The following is a 17,454-nucleotide window of genomic DNA, read 5'->3' as shown; positions in this document are numbered from 1 at the left end:
ACTGCATTTAAATTGAATTACAGTTAATATAAACACTTTATCGTACTTCAGACACATTATACAAAGACCTATACAAAGAAATCTATAATGATGGGAAAGGTGAAAAGAAAGAGAAAAGGGCGACCAATGACAAATACATGGATTCAATAACAGTAGTGATGGGTGCATCATTAGAAGATCTGAAGAACCAGATTGAAACAGATTCTCCTGGAGAAAATCTATCTAGGTGGTTGCTAAAAATCAATAGCGACCTGATGGCATATAATCAATCAACCCGTATAAATAATTTTCATTTCCCTCTTCTCTCACATTAATAGTCACAAGTTGGCTGCAACTGCAGGTTTCAGAGAGCAGATGGAGCCCAAGGGCTTCGGGTCTAGCCAAATGGAAAATTCCTTCAATATCCCTGACACACACACACACACACACACACACACACACACACACACACATAGTGGTACCTCGGTACTCATCTTTAATTGGTTACGGGAGGTGCGATGAGCATCAAAAATGATGACTGCCAAACAATTTTTTCCATAGGGAATAACAAAGTGAATCATAAGGCAGCCGACATTGATAAGTTCTAGCGCAAGGGTGTCAAACTCAATTTCATTGAGGGCCGCATCAGCATTGCGGTTGCCCTCAGGGGGCTGGGTGGGTGTGGCCTGGGTGGGTGTGGCCTACTGGGTGGGCGGGGCTAGAGTGCCTATGGCCTACTGGGTGGGCGTGGCCAGCTCTACATCGTTCGCATCAAGGGTGCCTATGGGGGCCTGGGCAGGAGTGGGACAGATCTGAGGGTCTCTGGCAGGAGGAGGGTCTCTGGGCCAGGGCCAAGGCAGTGGGGGCCGTTCCCTCACTGTTTCCAAGATGGCTTCGGGGGCCACATGAAACCACTTCGCGGGCCAGATCCGGCCCCCGGGCCTTGTGTTTGACATGTCTGTTCTAGCTTGTGCACTGAGTACCAAACAAATAATGAGTACTGGGGAAAAAAATTGTATGTCAAAATGCATTGAGTACCAAATTCGATGAGTTTCAAAGCAGTTGAGTACCAAGGTACCATTGTAGTATGCAACAGTGATTCTAGGTACTCTCAATGCACTTTACAGAGCGTTTTGTGTAATAAAAGAATATTATTTAGAGTCATAAAAGAACCAAGGTTGCCTACCCCTGAGCCAGGCAATGGCCTTTCTATCTCTGGGAGAGTTGGGAGTCCCAAATTCTTTGCATGACCCACATCAAGTGCATTAAGCTGCTCTCCCATTTTGCCCTCTTTGGGAAAGGTTATTTATTTATTTATTTATTTATTGCTGCTGTTGACCAGAAATGAATTTTAAAAGTTACTTTTTTAAAAGGAGAAACTATTTCTTCTTTGCGTGCTAACTAAGAACTCCATGAATAAGGAAGGAAAGTCTGTGCTAATACCAGGTAACTTGATGACACAGCTGGTGTCTGTGAAAGACGAATCCACTTCTTCCACTTTCGGGTTCCTGCTGCCCAAATTCAGTTTCACAATAACCTCATCAGCGTTCTGCTTCCACTCCAGCTGCAGGTCTAGGAAACAGACAGTGTCAATTTCTCATCTGTGAGTGATAGGTAACAGCTAACTTCCCAAAAAGGGGGAAATGGAACACAAAACAGACTAGAGATAGTTAGTAACATGGTACACAAGGTGCATTTTGATCAGTAAATTAATGCAAAAAAAAAAAAATCATTGCCACGCAGAATGTTATAATGGCAATTACATAAAACACTGCAGAAAAAAGTAAAAGCCAATGTGCAATAACAGTATATTAATTAATTTATTGGAATTATTGCAACTCAATAGTCAAGTGACCCTTGTGAATCTTTGCAGCCCATCTCACGGAACAGGTACAAACTTACCAGATGTCTTTCCTAGTTTTATCTCATGTATGACTGGCTACTGGTCATGGTCATGCCTTTAGGGGGCTCTTCTAGGAATCACCGCGCTAACAGCAAATACTACCTCCTTTGTGCCAGAGCACACGATAGGTTCCTAGTCATGTTGACTTTGCCTTTCCAGTCTCCCAATGCCCTCCAAAGTGAAAGGGGCTGCTAGAGGTCAACACCAGACAGGACTGTGGGGTTATGGAAATCATGTATGTGAAACACTTCAAACACTGACACAAAATACTAAGTTATTTACTTAGCTATTGGCTCAAATCATGTGAAGATGGCATCTGTCAAGAAAGGGTGGCATCCTGATTCAATCACACCCAAACTTTGAAACGGAAAAAGACAGAGATCCCCTCAATAATATCCCATAGGAAATAATTCATAGTGGAGAAAGCAGAAGACTCGGGTTCTTTTGTGCATTCGTGTCCCCCTTGCCCTTAGCTCAGACATGTCAAACTCGCGACGTCACGTGACGTCACACAACGTATCCGGCCTGCGGGCCGGCAGTTTGACACCCCTGCCTTAGAACATGCTTTCCATAGCTCATGAGAACCGGTAATAGCAACATCCCCATCTTAATCAAGCAGGAACAAACTTTATTTTTATGACCACAAATCCCCATTTCTTCTTCATGCATCTTTTAGAGCTTGCCAGCCTATTAATTTTTTAGAGCAGGGGTCCCCAACCCCGGGTACGTGGACTGGTACCGGGCCACAGCATGCCAACAACCGGGCTGCATAAACAAGCAAAGCCCCATCTATGGAATGAAAGCAGCACACAAAACCATGCACACTCCGGTCCGTGGAAAAACCTTTCTCCACAGAACCGGTCCCTGGTGCCCAAATGATTGGGGACCTCTGTTCTACGAGTTTGTTAGGGAATTAATACTTGTGTCAGAGAAATAAGGCAACGTTAAGACAATACATAGAAACAAAGTAGGTGGCCTGAGCCTCATTTGGTTATGCAACCTTCTGACTTACCCTCCACAGATTCCCTGTGCCAAAGGGGCTCTACCAGATTCAGGCTAGCAAAAGGCTCTGGTGATCAAACAAATACAGAGATGTGCTGTTTTGCTACGAACCATCTAAACAAAGGATTTTTCTGCTTCTAACTTTGAAACAGGGCATTCGTACATTACAATTTACATTTTAACCAGAATACTTTCCTAGAACTATCCATTGCTGCTTGAATGAGGGACCTACACCGATCAAAGGGGGGGGGGTGGTCAAGAAAGCAACCCAGAGAAAAATTTAACAAGCCAGACAAGAGTTAAAAGAGGGGTGAGGACTCTGTGGTCTTCCCATTTGTTGTGGACTGAATTTATCATTAGTCCCAGAGATACAAGTAGTCCTTGGCTTAACAACCGATCAAGCTACCTAAACACGGTTTTGAAGTTCTGACATTCACCCTCCCCGTCGTCATGCATTTGCAGTTGATGCAGTGTCTCACAGTCATGTCACCGTGTTTTACAGCAATTTTGCTGAAAACCAGAAGTCATTTCTGGTTTTTGGCAAAACCACAGCATAGTAAACTATGAGTTTGTCATCACATTCATTTAACAACTGCTGCAAAAAAGCTTGCAAAATGTACTATGTTCATTACATCTGACCGTAAGGGGCAGACTCCATTACAGGCACATGTCGAGGACTACTTGTACAGTTAATGAGAAGCTACCAGTAGGAGTTTTAATCCAGTCTTGTGTAGAAAGCCACATCTCTGTCTTAAGGAATTTTCACGTTCACTTGTTATCTAACCTACAGCAACAAATGTTAGGTTTCATATCACATTATAAAATCAACACCTTAATGGAATAATTTAGCCTCACCTCCCTCTTAATCACTGCCCAGTTGCAACGAATGCATGAAAAGTGTCTGCACCATAATAAAAAGACACACTTTGAAACATGTCTCACTGGGTGGCTGATACAAGCATTATGGAGATCATAGAGCAGGCTTGGTTAGCAGGACTGCAGTTTGTGCCAGTAACTCCTGCTTCCTCTGCAATTATTCCACCATCCTGATAAAAGTTGCATAAAGAACACAGGCAGTATAGAGCTAGTACAATCACTCACCAGTTTCTTTTATCACATAGCTGTGAGGGAAGGCCACAGAGAGCAAAGTGGATGACTGTACATTTAGTGTGTGTGTGTGTGTGTGTGTATGTATGTATGTATATATATACATATATATATGTTTAAGTATTTGTCAAGGCTTTTTGAAGCCTCCCAAATTCTTTATTAGCAATTTGAATAATTTGCATATATATATATATATATATATATATATATATATATATATATATATATATATATATATATATATCACACACACACACACACACACACATATTCTTCCATACTTGCAATGTTTATAAATAACAATATTCTATTCATAAGAGCAAAGCTTTCTTCCTCACAATGGTTGTATCAATTTACCAGAAATCCACACTTTCATTTTAAAACATTTATCAAGTCTATGAGTATAAAATTAAGCTTAAAAAGGTTAATTTTCCACCACAACCCTAATCAACCTGAACTGGATTTCTCTTCATCTTTCTGCAAACTCCAGATCCAGTTCCTTAGCAGCACCCACTATCCTGCACAAGGTCCTCCTCATCCATTTCTAAACATTACCTTTTTGCCTACTTGAGAGTATCAATAACAATTTTCCCAAGGCCACAGTGATGGTTTGCACACACCTTACCAAGCCATATTTGTCAATCATGATTAGTGAATAAATTACAATTAGCTGGTTTTATATACATTATACAGGGAAAAAATTAAAATACATTATGGCTTGGTGTGCCACTCACTTGTACAGCTGCAGTCACTGAAATCTTATTTTCTTTCTCACAACCTTTCACCACATTGTTCTTATCCTATTTCATTGTCTGCTCTGTATTTCCAGGATTAAAATCTATTTCCCATTTAGCAGCAGAAGGGAAGCAGCAGGAAAAAAAATATTTTGTGAGCTGCAGACTCCCAAGCCAATCTGTAATCTTATTTGATGGACTTTCTCCACATTAGCTTTACTGGATAGCTTTACTGAATCTAACACTGATTCAGAAGAAACATTTGTGAACCCGTTTCCATACTACAAATGACTATTTATAGCTCTATGTATGTCCTTAATGACCTCCTTTCCAAAACTAAAAATCTCCCAACTGCTATAAAATTTCTTTATGCAGAAAAAAGTATTGTCCAAATCTACCAAGCTAAAGCAAACTGCCCTTGTGGCTAAATGCCCACCCATTCATTCCTAATCAGAGCCAAAAGCCTGCGGAGCAGAGAATCCTCTGTATTTCCTGCATGCTTCCTGAACGTCCGTAGTGTACCAGGAAGTGAAATCCATTAGATTCTACTTACTTTGAAGCAAAATAAAAAAATAACTGTTTAATGCCCGCTAACCTTGCCCGTTTCTTACCTAAAACTGCTCTAAATTGTGAGCTTCCCTACGTAGCATCCGATTTCCTGAATCTTGTTTTGTTTTGGGAAAAAAAAAGATTTAATTAAAATGAATAACTATGACGATAACGTGCTGTGACGCTAGCTCAAGCAAAATGTCTATTTCCAATAATGCTTTGTGCCCTTAAAAATATTCTTATGAAATGGTGGTGTGATGCACAGCTTTATTTGGAAGTGGATTCCTCTCTCGCCACTGCCCAAAACAAAACGCAAAAAGAAACCAAGATGGAGAAAAACATTCATGTCTAGTAGGGAACAGCCTCACTAGCCTGCTTGCAAATCTTTCTTCCGAATGAACTTTCATAGGGAAGAGGGGATTTGTAGGATTGCTGTTGTTTTTTTGACAAATAACAGCATCCAACTTCACTTTTTTGAGAAAAGGAAACAACATGCTTGGATTTTTCCTCCTTAAGTAACACCAGCTGCCTGCAATTAGTGCAGGTTCGCGTCCCACCAGGCTCAAGGTTGACTCAGCCTTCCATCCTTCCGAGGTAGGTAAAATGAGGACCCAGATTGTTGGGGGCAATTAAGCTGACTTTGTAATAATGCCGCTTGGGGTGTGTGTGAAAGCCCTAATAAGCAGGCATATACATAGAATGAAGGCTACTGCTAAGCTTGTAAGCCGCCCTGAGTCTTCGGAAAAGGGCGGGATATAAATGGAATTAAAATAAAAAATAAATAAATTTATTTATTGGGACTTATATGCCGCCCTATCTCCCGAAGGACTCAGGGCGGCTAACAACAATAAAATACAAATAGGATACAAATATTAAGAGGAAATTAAACTATACGTAGCCCCAACTAAAACCAATAAAACGTTAAAACCATATTAAAACCCCATTATCATCAGTCCAGGTCGGCCTGTTGGAAAAGAAGTGTCTTAAGGTCACGTTGGAAGGACCGGAGGTCAGGGGCCATCCGGAGCTCCACGGGGAGCTGATTCCACAGGGCAGGTGCCCCCACAGAGAAGGCCCTCCCCCTGGGGGTCGCCAGCCGACATTGTCTGGCCGACGGCACCCTGAGGAGGCCCTGTGTGAGCGCACTAGGCGATGGGAAGTCATTCCTGGCAGCAGACGGTCCTGCAAGTATCCCTGGCCTAAGCCATGAAGGGCTTTATAGGTGAGAACCAGCACCTTAAATCTCACCCGGAGAGCAACCGGTAACCAATGCAACTCACACAGGAGGGGTGTAATATGGGAGTATTGGGATGCTCCCATCACAACCCACGGGCCGCATTCTGCACCAGCTGAAGTCTTCAGGTGGTCTTCAAGGGCAGCCCCATGTAGAGAGCATTGCAGTAATCAACACGGGAGGTAACGAGCGCATGAGTGACCGTACGTAAAGCATCTCTGTCCAGATAGGGGCGCAACTGGCGCACCAGGCGAACCTGGGCAAATGCCCCCCTGGCCACGACTCCTATATGATGTTCTAAGTCGAGTCGTGCATCCAGGACGATGCCTAGATTGCGCACCCTATCAACGAGGGGTAACACCTCTCCCCCCATAGCCAAAGGTGGAATATCCTGAACTGTACGAGATGCCGGTACGTAAAGCCACTAGGTCTTGGCCGGGTTGAGTTGGAGCCTGTTCTTCCCCATCCAGATTTGTACCGCTTCCAGGCAACGGAACATCACGTCAAGGGCATCACTGGGTTGGTTCAGGTATCAAAGCTGGGTATCATCAGCATGTTGATGATACCTCACGCCGAAACCATGGATGATCTCACCCAGTGGCTTCATATAGTTGTTGAACAGGAGGGGAGAGAGGACCGACCCCTGGGGCACCCCAAAATCGAGGGGCCTCGGGGTTGACCTCTGCCCTCCTCCCAACACCATCTGCGAACAGCCCGAGGTAGGAGGAGAACCACCGTAAAATGGTGCCTCCCACTCCCAACCCCCAGAGACATCGCAGCAAGATACCATGGTCAATGGTATCAAAAGCCGCTGAGAGATCTAATAGGACCAGGACAGAGGAATAACCCCTATCCCGAGCCCGCCAGAGATCATCCACCAGCGTGACCAATGCCGTCTCCGTGCTGTACCCAGGCCTGAAACCCGATTGGTACGGATCCAGATACTCAGTTTCCTCCAGGACCAACGGGAGCTGCCGTGCCACCACGCTCTCAACAACCTTCGCAAGAAAGTGAAGGTTGGAGACAGGACGAAAATTATTCAAAATAGCTGGATCCAAGGCAGGTTTCTTGAGGAGGGGCCTCACCACTGCCTCCTTTAAGGCGGCAGGGAAGCATCCCTCACTCAAAGAAGCATTAATCACTGCCTGGAGCCAGCCTCGTGTGACCTCCCGAGCCGCATAAACCAGCCAGGAGGGACACGAGTCCAACAAACACGTGGCGGCACTCAATCTACCCATGATCCTGTCCACTTCATCCAGAGTCACAGGGTCAAACTCCTCCCAAATAATGTCGGCCAGACCCGTCGCTTCCCCCTCGTCAGATACTGCCCAGTTGGAGTCCAAACCAGTCCGGATCTGAGCGATTTTGTCCAGTAGATGCTGACCAAACTCCTCGGCACATAATAACTGTGGCCTACTTCAGATCTTGTGCTAAGTCAGGATTTTTTTTAACTAGTTCATTAAGAAAGTGAAAAGAGTCTGGTTTCCAAGTGTGAAATCATAATAGGTGGCTCCTATATCACACTAAGATAAAACACATGAATTCCATTGCAACTTTCGTTTTATACATGTGCAAAAGTAATAGTGATACCTGAGGAATGAAAATGAAAACTATTCTTCCCAGCCCTAACCACTAGGTACTCTTGTATCTTCTGAGCCATTGGCTCTATATGATCAATGCCAGCAAACAGCCCTCCCACCCTGCTTCCTTTTTGGCCACCCGTCTCATGCAGTGTGACTCTGAGTGGCATGCAAAACAACCATAAAAACAATTTTTTTAAAAAAATATAATTATTATAAGAGGCTAAGACAGAGCATCAGATTATAAATAATAGGGCCACCTAATCAAATCACCATTCCCATGCAATCCCCAGGACTGTTGACGCAACCAGGTTTAAAGGGATTTCCGGAAGGCTGATAAGACGGGGCCAATGCCACCTGAGGGGGGATGATGTTCCACGGGGTTATGCCACGGCAGAAAAAGGCTCATTTGCTGGGTCCTGTCAGATGTAACTCCCTTCACAGGCAGGACCCACAACACATCGGTTCTGCTGAAGCTGATGGGATGGCCAGATGCAACCAGGAAGAAGTGCTCCTCAAATAACCCGGCCCTATGTCGTGAAGGGCTTTAAAAGTCAAAACCAGAACCCTCAATTGACCCAGAAGCAAACTGGTGACCAATGTAGGTCGCAAAAGAAAGATGTAACATGTGCTGCTCTAGGGACATACATAACTGCCTGCACCACTGCATTTTGTGGAAACTTCTGAATACTCTTCAAGGGCAGCCTTATGTACAACCTATTACAGCAGTCCATCCAGGAAGTGACCAGAGTACGAGTTGCCTTGAGCAGAGCTTCCTGATCCATAAATGGATGCAACTACCACATGCTTTTTAAGCAGGAGTCATGAGTTCAGGAGGACTCCCAAAATGGACCCCAGGTCTGTATGGGGCAGTGCAACCCATCCAATATCAAGATAGCAGTCTCAGAACCTTAACCCAAAACCCAGAGCCACTCAGTCTTGCCAGGGTTCAGTTAAATCCTGTTGTTCCCCCATTGCAGGCATGACAATAAGTCATCAACAGCAACCCAAAGGGGTTTTTTTTCCCCAAAAGGCAACTGGACTTTGTTTTTTTCCATAAAGATTTATTTATTTATTTATTTATTTATTTAATTTATATACCGCCCTTCTCTCAAGAGACTCAGGGCGGTTAACAGGGCAATACGTAAAAGACAGATACAAAAGTTAAAATTATTAAAACATAATTAAACAATGCCCATAGTACAAATTTAAAATTAAAGTCATAATAACAAACCCACCCCGTCCCATCAGGCCAGGCCCGCTTCCTTAAAGAGATGGGTTTTAAGGTCACGCCGGAAGGAGCGGAGGTCGGGCGCCATCCGGAGCTCTACCGGAAGATGGTTCCATAAGTCCGGTGCACCCACAGAGAACGCTCTCCCCCTGGGGGCCACCAGTCGGCATTCTTTGACCGGCGGCACCCTGAGGAGGCCCTCTCTGTGGGAGCGTACTGAGCGGAGGGAAGCTGACGCCGGCTGCAGGTGCTCCCCAAGGTATTCTGGACCCATGCCATGGAGGGCTTTGTAGGTCATTACCAACACCTTGAACCTCACCCGGAAGACAACTGGCAACCATAAAGATGTTTTGCCTCTCATCCAAGAAGCTTCTTCAGTTCTTGGATGAGAAGTGAAATGTCTTTAAAGAAAAAAAACAGTTGCCTTTGAGACAGCCATGATCTAGATCAGACATGTCAAACTCGCAACGTCACGTGACATCGCACAACATATCGGAGCTTTTTCTCCATTGCCGGCAATGGGGTGGGCCGGCAGTTTGACACCCCTGATCTAGATGATTGAGAATCTCCACAGACAACAGCAGAGCTTAATTTGCCAAGGGCAGACGTATAACTTTATTTCATCAGCATACCGATGATGCCTCAGTATCATGGAGATGGATGAGCTTACCCAGCAATTTCTTTAGAGGAAAGGAAAGGAGAGATCACCAAACCGTGTGGATCCCCACCCAGCAGAGCTGAGGGCAGGATCTTTCCTCCCCAATCACCACTAATGTCAACCCCAGAGAAAGGAGAAGAACCAGCACAATAGTGCACCACAAATCCCCATCCCTGGATCCAATCCAGGATATCATGGTCATTTATATCAAAGCCTTTGAGAATCCAGTGTTAAGAGGGATGCATAACCACCATCCTGCTCCTGTCAAAGGTCATCCAAAGATGTGACCAATTACCTTTCCATCCCTTATCCATCCCTCAGTCCAGACTAAAAGGAGTGTTTCATTCTGCATTCTTTGAACATACTGTGGGACCATCTTTTCCAGCATCTTCCCTAAAAAGGGAAAGGTTTGATACTAGAAAAAAGTTGTCCAGTACAGTGGGATCCAGGGTAGCTTCTTGAAGAGGGGCAACAAAAGAAACAAATCCCCCAACCAAGGAATTCACTACCACTAGAATCCCCTGGCATGATACTCCCAGGGCAGTTTTAATTAGTCAGGAGGGTCATGGGTCAAAAGAGCAGGTGGCCAAGCTCAATCATGATGACCCCATCTACTATCTCAAGCTCAACAGCTCAACTGTTCTCAGATAAACAGGGCAAGAGATATCTCCCTAGGTGCTGCAACAAGAGCCATGCCCAACTGCAATGGAATTTGGATGGTTTCATTTGACAGAAGCTGAGCAAATTCTTCTGCACGACCCTGCGTGTGTGTGTGTGTGTGTGTGTGTGTGTCTGAGCCCCTTCTATCCAAGAAACAGGGTTCCAGGATGCCTGTCTGCAGACGTAATAAGGGCACAGATGTTTTATTCCTTTGGCGCCCTTGCCATCACCAGGTAGGTCTTAATAATGGTTCTTACCTGTGTTGGGTCACACTTGTCCCTTGTTTTCCTGTGAGTGACAGGATCCACAAGAGGAGAGAGGATGCGTAGGCATGATCCTATCTAAAGACTCAACAGCCCTCCAATTCCAAAGAGCAAACAAGGCCTCAGATGCAGCGTGTAGCAAACCAGTAGGAATAACCTCCAGCCCCCTTTACGTTTACGTTTACGTTTTACGTTTTATTTAATTTGTATACAGCCCTTCTCCCTAGGGACTCAGGGCGGTTCACAGGGCATATAAATAACAATACAATACAAAAGTTAAAACAAAGATTAAATCAGTGCCCAATTAAAAAACAATAATGTAATTCTAAAACAACAATTTAAAACCCAGCTCCCCCGTCAGGCCAGACCGGCTAATTCAAATAAATGGGTCTTCAGGCCACGACGGAAAGTTCGGAGGTCTGATGCCATCCGGAGCTCCACCGGCAGTTGGTTCCACAAAGCCGGGGCACCCACAGAGAAGGCTCTCCCCCTGGGGGCCGCCAGTCGGCATTCCCTGACCGGAGGCACCCTGAGGAGGCCCTCTCTGTGGGAACGCACGGGGCGGAGGGGAGTTGAAGCCGGCAGCAGGTGGTCCCTGAGGTATCCCGGACCCATGCCATGTAGGGACTTAAAGATCATAACCAAGACCTTGAACCTCACCCGGAAGACAACTGGCAACCAATGCAGCTCGCGGAGCAAAGGTGTAACATGGGAGTACCGGGAAACTCCCAAGACAACTCTCGCGGCCGCATTCTGTACCAGTTGGAGCCTCCGAGTGGTCTTCAAGGGAAGCCCCATGTAGAGAGCATTACAGTAGTCAAGGCGAGAGGTCACGAGCGCATGAGTGACCGTGCACAGGGCATCCCGGTCCAGATAGGGCCGCAACTGGCGCACCAGGCGAACCTGGGCGAAAGCCCCCCCTAGTCACGGCCACTACATGATCTTCCAGGGTAAGCCGTGAATCTAGGAGGACTCCCAAGTTGCGAGCCCTATCCACGGGGGGTAAGAGCTCACCCCCCATAGAAAGAGATGGAACATTTTGAATGTCCCGGGATGCCGGAATGCACAGCCACTCAGTCTTGTCAGGGTTGAGTTGAAGTCTGTTCCTCCCCATCCAGACCCGAACCGCCTCCAGGCAACGGGACATCACAGTGTCCCTCTTTGAAACCCCTCAGGGTCCATCAGTGCTGAGGGCGGTCTGATCTGCCTCCTTCAAGGCATATGTGACCATGACAAAGGGGGGCGCTAAGGGTTCCCCCAGTCCAGATCATATTGCCATTGCTTGGACAGGAAATCAGATCACACCTCTGATAGGCTCTGGATGATCTGGGATAGGCCCACAGTTGTAATGGTAGTCACGCAACTCCTGAGCTACCTATGACCACAGGCTTAAAGAAGGCAGATTGAAGTCCCTAGAAATCTGGGTAACTAGCAACACTCTCAGCTGATTCCAAGAGGCCCACTTAATGAACAAGGTCTCACATCCGGCAACCTGTGGAGCAGCCCTTGAAAGCCTTAAGAGACTCTTTGATGACAATCAATATAACTCCTTGACAGGAGTCTTGGTTGATGTCATACCAGAACCCCAGCTGGGCACATTACAGAAAGGGCAAACCCCTCCCTCCCTTTCAGCCAGGCTTCAGTAATACATGCCATTCAATTTACAAATGCAGTAATAGATACCTACGGCTTAAATCTGTACCTTTCTTTGAGTCGCTGCCAGCTGGTTTCTCGCCTTCCTTACTTTCTTGATTGGCCCGATCCTTTTGCTTCTTCTTATTAATCGCATCGTCCATTCCCCGAGCTGTTCTCCTCTGACCAGGGACACTGGCACTGCTGGACATTTTCAGCCGTTTGGAAGAGACAAACAGCCCACCGGGGTCGGTGACAGACTCTGGGTCAGGGGTGCGGCGTTTTCTTCCCGAGCCAGCTATCTTGGCGATTCTTTGTGGTCAATCCTTCTGGCAAGGAACAAATGCCTGGAGACATATGGAAGGATGGTCAGATTAGTATGGCAAGTTTAAAAAGGGCAAAATCCCGAGCGAGTAGAAGCTATACTGAGTTTATTTAAAAAAAAAACAAACCACAACATAAGCAGGGTACCAGTGGATCAAACCCCTGGCCCATCTAGTCCAGGTAACGGCATATGGAAATTCACTAGTCTCCCAGTAAATGGCTTTCAGAGGCAGTTCCTCTGACATCAGAACTAGTAGCCATTGATCCCCATGACTTCCATGAATTTGTCAACCTTTTTTTTTAAGCCACCCAAGCTGGCAGCCAGCAGCACATCTCACCGTAAGAAAATTCCAAAATTTGTTAGGCATTGTCTTAGAAAATATTTCCTTTTGGCTGCCCTAACTATTCCATGATTCACTTTCACTGGGTGACCTCTCGTTCAGGTGTTTTGGGCAGGGGAGAAATAGCTGTTCCTTGTCCATTTTATTCACTTCATGCATAACCTCAGTCACGTCCTCTCTTCTACACCTTCTTCTAGTCTAAAAATCATTCAAATGCCACAACCTCTCTTCATAGGTAAGCTTTTCTTCATAGGTAAGTCCCTTGATCATCTTAGTTGCCCTTCTCTGAACCTATATTCTTTTTGAGCTACCAAAACTGCGCAGAAATGGACAATGTGGTCCAAAACTACAACAAGCTTTTAAAACAGAAACCAAAGCATAATGCATACGCTTGGGTTTTGAAGCTACTAAGCTTTAAGGACAATACTCCTTAAGGAAGGCAATATTTTAGGCCTTAGCTTGATTTAGAAATAACTGCAAAAGAATAGCACTTTCTGATGAGAATTTTGGCAGAGTATGACTACAGCCCCCACAAAAGCAGTCAACACAGAAAATCATCTTAAGAGAGAATGCAACAGGACAAACGGGTGCCTCAGCCGTCACGAGCCAATTTGCTGTCATCTGATATCTTTCCATTATAATATTAAACTCAGAGCAGCTGAATGCAAGTTAGTTTCTACACTGCACATTGTTGTTATGAATGGGAGCAGAACCTGGCTAAAATACACAGATAGACACAGACACACACACGCATCACAAAAAGTCCTTGATGTCTTTCTATTTATAGCAATCCCTTAATTTTCCTCCCATTGGAGTAGAACATAATTAATATGTTAGCTACACCTTAAATATGCATCAACTTGAGACTGAACCACGTCATAAATATCTCTGAAGCAGTACCCAGAGAATCTCAGCTTGCTAACGTGGGCAATGCAGGCTTCTTGCTGAGCTCCAGGCAGGCACTTGTCTAGCCCCATTCCTTGTCAACAGAGTACAGGTATCCCTTTTAGAAAGCACAGGAATTTATTTCTCAAATGTCACTTTTAATTTCAATCTCCAGCATTTGTTCAGAACAAAGAGAAAAGAACAAGTTGTTATGTGATGAACCCAAAATAATCTATTTTATTTTCCATATTTATATTTTGTTAATGTAGCTATTAAGAGTCCTCAAAAGTTATTTTTCCCCATTTTTTGCATTCTTTATGCAAAATGAACAAAGAAGGAAGCCTAGGAGCTGCCATTCAAATTCATGTAGTACTTCTCAAGAACTACAAGAAACAAATTATGAATTTCCTACATTAATAGGGATTGATTTCTGAGTCGTTTCAGAGCTCCCTTAACATAACTTACAACTAGTTCTTCTTATCAATTTAAACTGACAATGATAATTTTTGAAGTAATGATATGGCACATTCAATCCCAAACTAAGCAAGAAGAAATAATGCCTTGGCATTTCCGTTTAGTGGGAGGTCGTGGTTAACATGTCCAAACCATTACCAAGGAGTCTGTGACTAAAGGTTAATAAAATGTTTAAGGCAACAGCTATAACACAGGATGCAGAAAATTTATCCTTGCCTGAACAAAAAGCAACACTGACAGAAGACGAGAACAACCCATGCTTTTTCCAAGAAATATAAGATACAGGAACCAATCAATATTTAAGGAACCAAAAACAGACATCTGGTTTTTAATTTCAAATATTGATCCAACATATAAATGCAGGTTTAACATCCAGGCCTAACATGTTGTCTTCCCTGCATAGTAGAACTAAACTCCCAGAATTGCCAGCCAATTTTTTTATAGCCTATAACACCTACCTAAATTTTAGAAAACAAAATATGCTGTGATATCATTTTTGCAAATTAGGAAAAAAAACTCCTTATGTAACAAGAGCCCATTTTATTTTCAAGATACATTTCCACTTTTCATTTTCCATGACTGCAAAACATGTTTAGACAATAGGAAAATATTATGTTTCCATACACCAATCTATGAAATCTAAATTATGATATGCAGACAGGTATGCCATCGGAATTCAGGAAATGTTTATGTAACAGCCAGATCACTTTCTTTAATGAGCCAACTTGCTTATTAGAAAGAAACAAAACAAATACAAGTAAGTTTGTTAATTAAGGTTTGCTAATTAAATCATATAAAATAAACTGTAAAAATCTTTCAAACATATTTTTCTAGGCTTCAGAAAGTAAATGATAAGATTTAAGGAATTTTTTTTAAAAGATAAGGTACAGGAAGAAGAAATCATTTGTTGTATTTTAAGAGAAGGTGATAAATTACTAAACCTGTTCATACTTGTGATAAAGGGGGAAGTCATTCTTTTATATATATTTTCTTTACTACATTTTTTTTCTTTTCTTTTTTTATTTACAGCACTTTCTATTTTTACTTTTCATTCTTTTTTAAAAAAAATAAGTTAATTTTTATTGTGGCGATTGCAATTACTATTACTATTACTATAAGGGACCTCCAAGGTCCCTTCCAACTTTATATTATTATTGTTGTTGTTATTATTATTATTATAAAGGAAGAAGAATGCTTCTAGGAATGAAGTGCAAATAGCCTTAACCAAAGGTTGACTTTGCCTCACATTAAACCCTAACTTTAGAATACAATAAAAAAACAAAACATCATGCCACCTAAAAGAACAACTAAAATTTCAGAGGAACACTGCGCTTTCTCTCTTTTCGTACCCGAGGGGGTTCCTACAGCCCCTAAATAAAACTTCAAATTCAGTTAGAGGTTTGAGATCTGGATTGAAGTCGCAAACACACGTTTCGTTCCAAGTTGGCGTCCTCGGACAGTCTTTTGGTTACCCGACCATTTCGCCAACGCGAAGCAAAAGGAGGCAACCAAAAGCGGATTTCCCCCTATGCTTCAGCAATAGATGGGCGGTATATAAATTCAATAAAATTCAAAAATTCAAAACTTCAGAGGATTGGACTAGAACAGGGGTAGGCAACCTCGGCTCTTTTAGGACTCATGGACTTCAACTCCCAGAATTCCTCAGTCAGCATAGCTGACAGGAATTCTGGGAGTTGAAGTCCATGAGTCCTAAAAGAGCCGAGGTTGCCTAGCCCTGGACTAGAAGAGCTCCAAGGTCCCCCCCTTCCAGCAATATTCCGATTGACGTCTCCCCCGACGGGCCTCCCCTTATATACCTACCGCCAGGCTCCCCTATCCCTTGGCTCGCGGAGGCGCGAACTCGTTTGGTCTCAAGCCCTCCTCCTCCTCCTCCTCCTCCTCCTCCTCCTCCAGCACCCGTCAGGATTGTCCCCGAAGGACGCCTCCGCTACACTTTCTCGCAGGGATGCGCGAAGGCTCTTTTCCTGCAGCTGAGGCGACTATCGTGCAAAAAACGCCGGGCGCGTGGTCCAAAAAAAAGGGACGCTTCTACGCGACAATAACAAACAGGAAACCCGGGCTCGTCTCCCGCCATCTCTGGCACGGGGGGTGGTGGTGGTGGTGGTGGTTCACGAGACTAATGTTAATGTTCATTTTATTTGTATACCGCCCTTCTCCCGAAGGACTCAGGGCGGTGAACAGGGCACATGTAAAATACAGGATACAAAAGTTAAAAAAGAATGAAACACAAGACCCAGGCTAAAGCAATAAATAATAAGTACCACAATAAAATCCCAACCCATTCCCCCATCAGGCCAAGGCGGCTTGTTCGAATAAACATGCGTGAGGGGACCGAGGGGAGGGGAGGGGGGGGAGAAAGAGAGAGGGATTACCAGGCCAGCAGCCGCGCGAGGGAGGCTGAGCGCCTTTTAAAAGGGACACCCGGCAAAGGCGAGGCGAGGCGAGGCGAGCCGCGCCGCAAGAGGGGAAAAGGGATTCCCGCCGGGCCTGCCACTCTCGCCCGCTCGGGAAGTCTCGCGCCAGCGCCCCTCGTCCCCATAGAAACCCCTCCCGGGTTAAAGGGCCCCTCCGCGGACTCCCAGGCCCCGCCCTCCGCCTCTCATTCCCAAGTCTCCCCCCTCCCCCCCCTCCCTGACAGACCCCCCCCCCGCTCCGGCCCGGGTCACTCACCGGCCCCCTCCCCCTGCAGGCCCCGGCGACTCTCCGCGCCCCCCCCTCCTCCTCCCTCCTCCCCGGCGCTCGGTTTGGTTTGGGTTTGGGAAACGAAGTTCCGAACGGGCGAGACTCAGGAGGAGCCAGGCCCGCGCCCGTGACGTGTTTCCGGAAAGCGGTACCGCCGCAACCACGTGACGCGGAGGAGGAGGGAGGCGGCGGAGA

General features: G+C 45.0%; 1 protein-coding gene across 6 annotated transcripts in view; it reads right to left on the bottom strand.

Annotated features, from left to right (window-relative positions):
• The window catches only part of USP19 (ubiquitin specific peptidase 19), a 65,521-nt gene that overhangs the window by 40,711 nt on the left and 7,356 nt on the right, over positions 1-17,454 (bottom strand). For 2 of the 6 annotated variants that reach the window (XM_083355943.1, XM_083355944.1), the window contains exons 1-2: positions 12,603-16,156; positions 1,423-1,551 (exon numbers count right to left, since the gene is read on the bottom strand). In XM_083355943.1, the coding sequence (XP_083212069.1) occupies positions 1,423-1,551; positions 12,603-12,744 (271 nt within the window). In that variant the 5' untranslated portion in view covers positions 12,745-16,156. Of the gene's footprint in view, positions 1-1,422; positions 1,552-12,602; positions 16,158-17,247; positions 17,266-17,454 lie in introns of those variants that run through there. The other 4 variants (XM_083355940.1, XM_083355941.1, XM_083355942.1 and 1 more) reach the window with 4 other exon arrangements.

Source organism: Vipera ursinii (genome assembly GCF_947247035.1).
Source record: "Vipera ursinii genome assembly, chromosome: 2".
NCBI lineage: Eukaryota > Metazoa > Chordata > Lepidosauria > Squamata > Viperidae > Vipera > Vipera ursinii.
This window is presented reverse-complemented; position numbering and strand designations above follow the sequence as displayed.